The following is a 12,503-nucleotide window of genomic DNA, read 5'->3' as shown; positions in this document are numbered from 1 at the left end:
ATTAGATTCGATTTAATTGTAATATAGTGAAGTAAATGTAGGCATCCCACAGAGCGGACGGGTGACAGTTAACAGGTTAAACATACAAGGTCTCTCTCTCTCTCTTTCTCTGTCTCTCTCTTTCACTCACACACACACACACACACACACACACACACACACACACACACACATATTTCTGATTGTACTGTGAAAGCACAGTAGATGTTTGACACAAATGAAAATAAAGCTGTAAAATATAGACACACAGTCTTTTCAAAAGGTTGCTCTGTCCAAATATCATAGTTCACATCTAATTGTCATATTTTTTTGGATATTATATTTTCACTGACTTTTATACACAGTGGTATGAGACTGTACGACCAATTTACCAGACTGTATGTCAGATTTTTCATTTCAAACATTTACTCTTCAACGGTCAACTGATTTTGCAGTAGATGTTATTTGAGGGTATGATGAGGTTTTTAATCATTCTCTACAGATTTCGGAGTGAGTGCTTTTCTGTCCACCGGTGGAGACGTCACTAGACACAAAGTGAGGAAAACATTTGTGGGGACCCCGTGCTGGATGGCCCCAGAGGTGATGGAGCAGGTCAGTTTACTCACAGGACCAACTTAAGCCCCGCCCCCTTCTCTCTCTCACTCTAGCTTTTCACTTCCTGTCAGCTCTAAACTGTCCTATGGTAAGAAAGGCAAAAACGCTAAAAAATATATCTTTAACAAAACAAAAACAACATGAAGGATGTTGTAGAAGTTTAGTTAATACTAAGATATTCTGTTTTGGCCTAAATAAAAGCTAAAACTAAAGCAGCATTAGATGTGTTGTTATAAGACACGGGGCAATCCCATAATGCATTGCAATGTCAAAACCCATCAAAGACAGTGGACAAAGAGAGAAATGTTGATTATAATCATTATTCATTCAAAACTGAAAAGTTTAATACAAAATAGTTGAACCTACACTACTGTTATAACTTATTTTTAAAAGAACTCTTTTCTGCTCACCAAGGTTGCATTAATTGGATCAAAAATTATTAATATATTTTCAAATGTAGTTTGTTCCTGTGATGGAATTCTGAATTTTCATCATCATTACTCCAATCTTCAGTGTCACATGATCCTTCAGAAATCAATCTATGCTGATTTGGTGCTCAAGAAACATTTCTTGTTTTTATGACTGTTGAAAACTATTGTGCTGCTTTATCTTTTCAGCACAATATTTTTGTGTTCTGTTCATTTTTTGTGATTTAAGTATCATGCGGTTAAATCACAGATATGCTAACTCAATTAGTTAAAGCAAAGTTGCTGCCTAAGAAGAAATACACTCCAGCAATGTGCATCTGTCATCTTACTGTAAATATGATTGATCTTGGCACTATGAGAGTGTTAACAGCTAGACTGTTTCTATGAGTTTTTCGATACTATGAATGATTTATAACCATTCAACTATTTTAGTGCAGATCATAGAGATTGTTTAATAATTGAATATCTGGTATAGAAAAAACCCATCTGTTAATGATTGGTGTGGGTCATAGTCTGTCATCCCATCATCTGATGATCTGCTAGCATGTCATGTGACCGCAGGTACGGGGTTACGACTTCAAAGCTGACATTTGGAGTTTCGGAATCACTGCCATTGAACTCGCGACAGGTTCTGCGCCTTATCATCGCTACCCCCCTATGAAGGTAACACAAAGACTGTCTGTTCATGTGTGTTTGAGAAAACATACCTTTTTTCCATATGTAGTTATAGCAGTTACGCAAATTTAATCAAGTGTTGGTGATTTATTTTATTTGTCTGTGCTGCTGTGCTGATATTACAGATGTGTACTAAATGAAAGCAAAGCCTGTGCAGATGAACCGTATTTAATGTGGTTTTACAGAGTCATCCATCGTCCCAGGCTCAGCAGGCACCAACTAAAAGAATAGTTAATCCAGAATGAAAATTACCAGAATTTATACTTTGATTTGTTCAGGCTTTCTTTCCTAAAATACAAAAGGAAATATTTTGCTGAGTGTTTTATCTAATGTTCTATTCAACATTCTATTGTTCTGTCTATTTATTATAGATAAATCCATCAATCCATTCTATCATTCTTTTGTTCCTTCCAACAAATCTATAATTCTGTTGTTCTATACATGTGTATATATATATATATATATACATCCAATAAATCAAATCTACCATTCTGTCATTCCTTACATTCATCCATCAGTCCATCCATCTAGTCTACCATTCTGTCATTTCTACCATCATTCATCCATTAATTTATCCATCCATCCATCCATCCATCCATCCAATCTACCATTCCGTCATTCCATAATCATCATCAATCCATCCATCCATCCATTAAATCTACCATTCTGTCATTCCTTACATCCATCCATCAGTCTATCCATCTAGTCTACCATTCCGTCATTCTACCATCATCCATCCATCTATCCATTAATTTATCCATCTATCCATCCATCCATCCATCCAATCTGCCATTCCGTCATTCCATAATCATCATCAATCCATCCATCCATTCATTTATCCATTCATCCATCCATCAAATCTACCATTCTGTCCATACATCCATCCATCCATTCTGCCGTTCCGTCATCAATCAATCCATCAATCCTTCCAATCTACCATTCTTTTGTTCCATCCATCCATCCATCATCTATTGTTCTGTTGTTCCATCCATCCATTAAATCTACCATTCTGTCCACCCATCCATCCATCCATCCATCCATACAACCAATCCACCATTCTGTTGTTCCATCCATCCATCCAAACTATTATTCAGTCATTCCATCATCAATCAATCCATCCATCCAATCTACATTTCCATCCATCCATCCATCCCTCCATCCATCCATCCATCCATCGTAGTTTTATATGTAGTTCTGTATCTAATGTTTGTTTTTTCATCTGTCGTTTCATCTACGTTTCATTCCATTGGTCTGTTGTTCGATTGTTCTATCTACTGTAACTATCTATTAGATATTATTTTCATATCTAATGTCTTCCAACTGTTTTGCAGGTTTTAATGCTCACGCTGCAGAACGATCCTCCAACCTTGGAGACTGGGATTGAGGACAAAGAGATGCTTAAGAAGTATGGGAAATCTTTTAGAAAACTTATATCCTTGTGCCTTCAAAAGGACCCTGCAAAGAGGTAATTTGAATCGCCAAACCTGCCTCATTTATTCACACAAATGAGTAAATCTGTGTCCAAAAATGCTGAATGGTGTGCAGTCTGCAAAAGTTTCCTTGCATGACCAGAAGTTTCAATACTAGAAACAAACATATTGATTTGAATTGTGTATATTATTGAATAGCAGTTCATCTGTCCTGTATTTGCTCTTGGTTTGTTCTCTCTAAAGACAAATTGCAGTCAATAAAAGAAATGCCACGCAAACAAAGTAGCTCAAATAGATACAGATGAGCTAATGCAATCTTGAGACAATAAATTGCTGGTTTGTTTACTTTCTTTAACTGCTGTCTCATCTGGTCAATACATTGGACAGGCAGTAGGGATATATATATATATATATATATATATATGTGTAAATGTCATTAGGTCAAGTTAAAATCTGAACTATTGGCCCATCCTGCCCTGGACAAAAAAGTCAAAAAGTATTGTTCAGTTTTGAAATGTACACCTGTCTGAAAATGTCAGCATCAAGTGCTGTTTCTCATCTCCACAGGCCCACTGCAGCCGAGCTTTTGAAATGTAAATTTTTCCAAAAGGCTAAGGTATGGCAATATAGTCTCCCTGTGTACTTCAAATACTTTAACCAGTGCTTCACAGTGGTCTGTCACTGATATATGTGTTTATATATTTTTCCCCTCTTACCTCTGTGTTGTAGAATCGAGAGTACTTGATTGAAAAGCTGCTTAGTAAAGGACCAAATATAAGCCAAAGAGCCAAAAAGGTAACGCTTTCTCATTCATCCTCCTGTGTTTGAGTGTATTTTCTCCCACAGGACAGATGGGTCTCTGTGCCCTCATGTTCAGTAAAGTGCTTTCTATATTGATTACGCAGTACGGCTGCTTTTGATTGAGGGATCGGAAGCCGTAATGTTTCTCACTGCAGGACATCTGCTCTTAACACTAACTGAGTGTCTCTCTGGCCGCCCAGATCCCAAATGCACTCTTACCTCTTACTGTAAGAGCCGTGCATGGACCCCGTCATGAACTCTGTCCCTCAGCCTGATCCTTTGTTTCTCTCTGCCACTAAGTTAATTGTTAGAATGTTATATGGAACTTTAGAACGATAGATGTATAGGCAGATCCATCTATCTATCTATCTATCTATCTATCTATCTATCTATCTATCTATCTATCTATCTATCTATCTATCTATCTATCTATCTATCTATCTATCTATCCAACCATCCATCCATCCATCCATCCATCATCCATTCATCCATCCATCCATCCATCCATCAAATATACCATTCTGTCATTTCATCCATCCATCCGTCCGTCCATCCATCCATTCATCCATTCATCCATTCATCCATCCATCCATCCATCCATCAAATCTAACATTCTGTCATTCCATCCATCCATCATCCATTCATCCATCCATCCATCAAATCTACCATTCTGTCATTCCATCCATCCATCCATCCATCATCCATTCATCCATCCATCCATCAAATATACCATTCTGTCATTTCATCCATCCATCCATCAAATATACCATTCTGTCATTCCATCCATCCATCCATCCATCATCCATTCATCCATAAAATATACCATTCTGTCATTTCATCCATCCATCCATCCATCCATCCATCAAATCTACCATTCTGTCATTCCATCCATCCATCCATCATCCATCCATCCATCCATCAAATCTACCATTCTGTCATTCCATCCATCCATCCATCATCCATTCATCCATCCATCCATCAAATATACCATTCTGTCATTTCATCCATCCATCCATCAAATCTACCATTCTGTCATTCCATCCATCCATCCATCCATCCAATCCAACATTCAGTCATTCCATCCATCCATCCACGTATCTATCCACTTTGTTTGAACCATTTATTAGTTATTTGGATTCCTGTGAATTAAATTAAACCAATTCTCCATCTTTATATTTCGATTTGCATTTCTGTCCTGCATTATGTTCCTGCATGTTTTTGTGTGCATGTTTTACATTTCATCACCATGTAGTAATACACCCTTTCCTCTAAATCCTTACTAAACAGATGATGTAAAATTAATTGGCCCTGAAAGAAGGTGCTGCCTTTAGCAGACACCTAATGTCTGATGAGCTATGAAGAAAAATAGGCTTTAATGCAGGCAACAGGGTGCTGCGTTTAAACAGTCGTTTGCATGCAGGCCACATGTGCTGCAGTGCTGCTGTGTCGGGACAGACAGGGGCGGTTATCATCACCCCACACCTCCAGCCCACTAAATGAATGAGAGAAATGGCAGCTAAAGAGCTCTGTACATCCATTCATTAAGGAGGAGGAACAGAATGTCCCGCTGGAGGTGGAAGTAGAGGCTGTGACATTGATGGGCTGAAATGATGGAGGGATGTTGGTGTTGTGTTGAGGTGCAGTCGACAGAATGAGGCAAATATGCTGTGCATATATAGAATATTCCCAAAGATTTTGCTTGTGATGCAGTCCTTCGTCGTCTTGCAAGTCATAAGATGTTTTAATAACATCTCTGATTTATTAAACTATAATTAATTTATTAATTTATAAGTAAAACTTTAAAATGTTTTCATGAGAAATATATGCACTTTTTATTAGTAAGTATTATTGGTGCATATAAATGTTACATTTAAATGTTATCAAATATTGCCTTGATTATTTTAATGTACTAATTTATATATTTATTTTTAATTTGCATTAAACATTTTGAATCTATTTTGTTAGAATGACTATTTGGTTAAAATTATAGTAAAAAAAACACTTTAGTATAGGGAGTTAGGGACCGATTTTCACTATTTACTAGTTGCATATTAGCACACCTATTATTATCATATTGGCTGTTTATTAGTACTTATAAAGCACATATACTGCATGACCATATTATGCATCCCTAATCCTAGCCAATACCTAAACTAAACAACTACCTTACTAACTATTAATAAGCAGTTTAGAAGTTTATTTAGCCAAAAGTCATATTTAATAATGATATTAAAAAATATTTTTTAATACACACACACAAACACACACACACACACACACACACACACACACACACACACACACACACACACACACACATATATATATATATATATATATATATATATATATATTACATCATTAATTTTTTAAAACATTTTAATTAATTAATTAATTATTTTATTTGATTTCTGTTGATCTTTATTACATTTTATGTTTTTTTTCCACCTGTATTATGGCTGGATGATTTTTCTGAATTTATCTATGAATTCAAATGTTATATTTTGCCAAAAATCTTTTTTTTTTTATTGACAAATCATAATTTGAATTTAAAAAATTTGCATTTTTTTTTTTTTTTTTTTTTACAATTAGTCACGTTGACAATATGCTATTGATAACAGTTAAGAGAAAAAAGTTCAACTTGAAGCAGTGGAAAGAAGCAATGGAAAATCAGAACAGTGGAATGCAATAAACAACTACTGTATATCGATATTTCATGTTTGCATGATGGTGACAGGCAGAACAAAACATTTAATATTAATATAATAGTATTATGTGCCTCTCTCTCTCTCTATATATATATGGAGTGTGTGTGTGTGTGTGTATATATGAGTAAAGTAAGGTATTCTCCAGCTACACAAACAAGTGAACTGAGAGAAACTCTTGGATGCAGTCAGACTTCCTTGTGCTATGATTTTAATAGTGTTTTTTTAGGTCGACTGATTTGTGTGCATTGAAAAAGGAGTGTTCTGTACTGATAACAGGATTTACTCCACACTAGGTGACCGAATGAGTGCACTCAAAAGCTGGCCGGCAGAGAACCGCGCAACCACACAGGCGTATTTAGAGTCTGACTTGTAAAACATTATCACTACAGCAGATCAATTTCGAATTTATTTTGATGATATGTGATGGTTTTTTAGTTGTCTGAAGTGCTCAGAGAGATCTTTCAGTAATAGACTCTTCTCAGTGGATTACAGTATTAATGAGAGCGAGGGAGAAACAGATGCACGGCTGTCGTCTGGGTGGAACGCAGCCCATGTGTACTTGTTAGATTTGACAACAGTTGCAGTCATCTGAGGCGTTATATTCAGGGAAGGGCACCTCTGGGAAATGCAGGTTTAATTGCAGATCTGAAATGTTATTTGTAGCACCTCATTGGGATATTGGAGTTGTTAGTGTGAGGGTACAGTAGGGAAGCACATCAGCTGAAACTATGTTCACAAACAGCTGACAGCGATTAAAGTGCTGGAGGACAGCGGCTCCATCACATTTGGTTTCTAGCTTTATCAGGTGATTGATCACCGTCTGTCCTCCCAGCGGTAGTAACTGCATTGCTTAAAATGTCTTTGGCCCCGTTTCAGCCGCTGAAATGCAAAATAATCATGTTTAAATCAGTATTTTTTCCCCTAATTAAACTAGTTAGAAATTCTTTAAACACAATCTGTTTTCTGGAGAAGCTAAATTGTACAAGTAAATTTTTTATGAAACTTGTACAATTTGATGACTTTAATGCGTGCTTTATTTGATTGCAGAATTATAAATTTTCTTATACATTGAATAATAAAAAAAAAATCAGTAAGACTTTTTTAAAGAAGTCTCTTAAGCTCATCATGGCTGCATTTATTTGATTAAAAATACAGAAAAAAGTAATCTTGCAAAATGTTATTACAATATAAAATAATGGTTTCTATTGTCATTTATGTCTGTGATGCAAAGCTGAATTTTCAGCATCATTACTCTTCAGTATCACATGCTTGATCTGCTGCTCAAGAAACATTTCTGATTACTATCAGTGCTGAAAACAGTTGTGCTGCTTCATGTTTTTGTGGAAGCCCTTTCATAATGTCCTCTCAGGATTCTTTGCAGAGGATCATTAGAGTAATTATTGTGTGTCGCTGTGATTGACAGGTTTCAGATACGGCTGCGCTGTGAGGCTGGAGTGAAGCGTACTGAAAATGTGAATTATGAAATTGGATCAGGACCCGCGTGAATATTGTGATGGAGGATGTGTCAGTGTCAGCAGTATGTGTGTGTCCTTTCTGTCACCTGGTGTCTGTCCTCTCTGCTGATGTGTTTGTGTGTGAGTGTGACCCAGCCTCACTCCCACATTATGTATCCAGTCAGCATAGCTAGAGAGAGAGAGAGAGAGAGAGAGAGAGAGAGAGAGAGAGAGAGAGAGATGCTGTCATGTAAGGACTCTCTGACCTGAACCAGTCCTGACAAACACCATTTCTCTTCCTTACCTCACTTCCTCTTCCTCTTGTCTGTATTCCTTTATCTCTGCCTCGCTCCGTCTTTGTCATTCTCTTTCTTTCTCCTCACTGTGAAACCTTTCATTGGACTTGTTTATTAGTAGCCGTGGTTCTGGAGAGCTTCAATATTTGACCTTGGAATTTTTAAACTGTTTGGTCCGAGACGTCCTCTAGAGCCAAACTGTGATGAACAATCATGATGATTTTAATGTGTGCTTTATTTGGCCTTTGAGTTTTCTAAAGACAGCGTCATTAAAACGTTGCTGTAGACCATGAATTTTTTTCAGAAATGTAATATAATAATAAAATATTTTTTTAAATGCAATTTGACCTGAAAAAAAGCTTCCTGTATGTTAATTAGACCGCTGAATGTTTTCATTATTTTCATATATTTTCATTATTTTTGTTAACAATAGAACAAAGGATTAATAACATTTTAATATATGAAAATACATTTAAAAAACTGTCTTAATATAAATGTAAATAGTAAAATATTATAATTGAATTATTATTATTATTAGTATTATTTAATTTAGTCTTTTAATAGGATTTACTTGTTTTTTTCAATCTCCAGTAAGGCGTCCTAAATATAGTTGACTTTCTGACCCACAAATATATATGATAAATACCATGTGTCATAAATTAATTATTACATTTTGATATCAGTTGTACATCATAGAAGAAATTCAGATAATTCTCTATGATTTTTAATTCAGTTTGATGTACTTTGAAATTACTTCGGCAAAATAAGTGATGGATGTTATGCATGAACACCTTGATTATTTTATACTAGATTTTATCCTGTAATTTCTTCCATCTCATATAACTTGATCTTCCTGGTCGAGATTGAGTCATTTATCTTATTTCTTCTGTAATATAATACTGGATTTTATTTCTGTGTGGATGTTTTGTCAGTCAGGTGAAGTTGAGTGGGTGTGGTTTGTGTCCAGTAGGGGGCGCAGCTTCTCTGCAGTGGACGCATGTGTTGACTCTTATGCTGGAGCATATTATTTTGAGTTATTTTTAGCTGATATTTTAATAATCTCTTGTTATTGATTGCTGAGTTATACCTGCTGCTGAATTAAAAATATAAATCAGAATATCTAGCTATAAAACCATTTTTATTTCTCTCTTCTCTTCATTTCAGTAAACAAAGCTTCAGTGGCATGACTAAACATTTGCAGTATTGCCAAAGCATATGAAGTATGTGTACAGTAGTGCAGAAATATAAGATAAAGTAAATAGAGATGCAGGGAGATGTGAAATAGACCGAGTGCAGCATGAATACATTTGAATTTCTACAATTATTTCTAAAGAAGACGTTCTTTTGCTTTGTTTTTCTCTTTGAGCATTGTAATGATTTGTTTTTGGTAACTGAATGTCTGCAATTTCAGACTTTTAATGAGACCTTTTTGCTTTATTTAAATCTCCAAAGCCACCTTGACATATTTGACTGTCAGCCACTCAAAAAAATCTAAATTAATTTTAATTCAATAATTGCAAACATCAGAGAAGATTAAATTCATCATCTGTATGAACTTATTCAAACATACATACATTTTAATTCAATTATATATTATAATATATTTTCAATCATATATATATATATATATATATATATACACATAATACATAATACATACATATATATGTATAATATATATTCAATTATATATATATATGGATAAATGTATTTATTTACTTTTATGTATTTTTTATGTATTTTATGTATGTATTTTTAAGTATTTATATATTGTAAACATCATAGAAGCCATTTAATTTAAATTCAGTTTTATTTATTATAATTTTTCAATTTGTCTGGGCTAAAGAATTTGCACCAATTGCCCTAAAAAAAAAACTATGATTATAAATAAATATAAATAATACATGCAGGAATACATTTTTATAAATACATTTAGCTATTTCTTTAAATATGATTTCTATAGATGTTCTTTTGTTTTTCTCTTTCAGTGTTGTAGTGATTAGTTTTGTGTAATTAAATGTCTGCATCACAACACTCGATTGCACATTACATTTTCTAAGAGTGCAATTTACCGCTGGCTGTTTGAGCTTACGTAATGTCCCTAAATGAGAGCGAGTGTGTGTCTGAGTGACCCACTGGTGTTATTCATGAGCACACAGCCGCAGGAGCAGTTTGTCATCATGCGCTGATGTTTATTTGTTGCTTTGTTTGTCTGTGTGTTGTTTTGAAGGATCCCGAGCAGAGGAAGCAGCACACAGAGGATGCTGGGAAACGGGTATATGTTATCTCACTCGCAGAACGCTTCGTAGTTCTCGCCTCTAGACATATGTGTGTGTGTGTGTGTGTGTGTATGTGTCTGTGTGCCGTGTTTCACCTCTTGCAGGTCGACTGAGTTCCTCGATCAGGCCAATCTGATTTGGTCAATAGCCTCTCAGAACAGAGCAATCTTCAGAAAGTGTCATTGATTGGACGCTGTCTGATCTCCACAGTCTAGTGCTTCATATTTCACAGACACCCAGAGGATTTTAGTCTTGTGTGTCGCTTCTGGGATTAAATGGATGGAAGTAGCTATAACTCGAATAGTCTGGTGTAGAATCTCTCACTTCAGTTCAGGAGAGATCGTCTGGCAGACATGAAAAGTGTTTGTTTAAAAAGTAATTGGTTCATTAGTTAACAAGTTTAGTTAACATGAACTAAACATGAGCAATACATCTACAGCATTTATTCATCTTAGTTCATGTTAATTCTAACATTTACTAATGCATTATTAAAATCAAACGTTGTGCTTGTTAACATTAGTTAATGCACTGTGAACTAACATGAACAAAGATGAATAACTACTATTATAAAATAATTGTTCATTGTTTGTTCATTTTAGTTAATGCATCAAGTAATTTTTTATGTTTTTTTTTGGATCAAACCAAATTTAGGATAGGTCTGCGGTTACTTAGAAAATTGTCATAAACATTTATTATTATAATATAAAATTATTATTTTCAGTATTGTCTAGTTATTTTTTCATAAAAATGTGTTTATCATCAATATAAATTATATTTAATTCATAAATATTATATATATATATATATATATATATATATATATATATATATATATATATATATAGTACATAATAAATTATACCAAACAAATGTATTGAATTTACATTACTTTGAAAACTGTTAAAATAAATATTTATCTTTTTAATAATTGATTAATATATATATATATATATATATATATATATATATATACAGTATATTGTTATAAGTATATAACATTACATATACATAACTAAAAAACAAATGGATATGTAATTCACTTGCTACAGATTGCTTCAAACAAGCATCTTTCAAGTTTCAATGTCACTAACTTGGCAAACTTTAGCAAGTGACCCGTGTTCATTTTATAAGCCTGGCCTGAACCGATAGGAAAACCTATGTGCTCTTATCCTGGGAAATTGTGTAAAGCCAGCCGATCAGATTAGAGATTGCCAGACTGAGAAAAGGCTTGTCTAAATGAGAGGAATTTAGGTATGTGGTTTCTGGAGTCGAGCTGATCCTCTGATGTGCTGTGCTTCATTGGATGTTGTGGGCCAGATTAAACCTTTTGCATGTTTGAAAAGATGTGTCCTGCTCAAAAGAACAGATCGTGGAATATTTCAGCGCTGGATACAGACACTGAGCAGGCCTTTTTTTGACGTTAGATGAATTAAAGCTCACTTGACTGACTCGGAGAAATAAGCCCTCTGCAGCTCCAGCACAGACTGCTGTATATCTGACACACTTGACCCCTGCTGATACCGAAGCGTGACGCTGTAAAACACAACAGGAGGCTTCTGAAAGTACAAATGCCATTCATTTCCTCCGTAGAGAAATCGATTTTTAACAATCATCTGTAAACATACCAAGTTGGTCCTAGTGTGAGCTCTGAAGTTAGTAAACAGTGTGATTTCAGTTTATATAAATATATTATTGTTAACATAATATTAATAAATAAATATTACACCCCATCCCCCCCACACACACAGTTAACAGAATTATGCTGTAAAATAATAATAATAAATATTTAGTATATTTTTAATTATTAGTTTTATAAATATACATTTATTTATATATTT

The 12,503-nt window shown here is 34.5% G+C and overlaps 1 protein-coding gene across 2 annotated transcripts in view; it reads left to right on the top strand.

The window, feature by feature from the left end:
* The window catches only part of LOC113052942 (STE20/SPS1-related proline-alanine-rich protein kinase), a 51,527-nt gene that overhangs the window by 10,750 nt on the left and 28,274 nt on the right, over positions 1-12,503 (top strand). Inside the window, exons 6-11 of one of the 2 annotated variants that reach the window (XM_026217441.1) lie at positions 482-591; positions 1,584-1,685; positions 3,029-3,162; positions 3,695-3,743; positions 3,857-3,922; positions 10,617-10,661. In XM_026217441.1, coding sequence (XP_026073226.1) covers positions 482-591; positions 1,584-1,685; positions 3,029-3,162; positions 3,695-3,743; positions 3,857-3,922; positions 10,617-10,661 — 506 coding nt within the window. The remainder of the gene's footprint in view (positions 1-481; positions 592-1,583; positions 1,686-3,028; positions 3,163-3,694; positions 3,744-3,856; positions 3,923-10,616; positions 10,662-12,503) is intronic. The other variant, XM_026217442.1, reaches the window with a different exon arrangement.

The sequence above is a fragment of the Carassius auratus genome, chromosome 34 (genome assembly GCF_003368295.1).
Source record: "Carassius auratus strain Wakin chromosome 34, ASM336829v1, whole genome shotgun sequence".
NCBI lineage: Eukaryota > Metazoa > Chordata > Actinopteri > Cypriniformes > Cyprinidae > Carassius > Carassius auratus.
The sequence above is the reverse complement of the archived record's forward strand: the minus strand, read 5'-3'. Positions and strand labels throughout refer to the sequence as shown.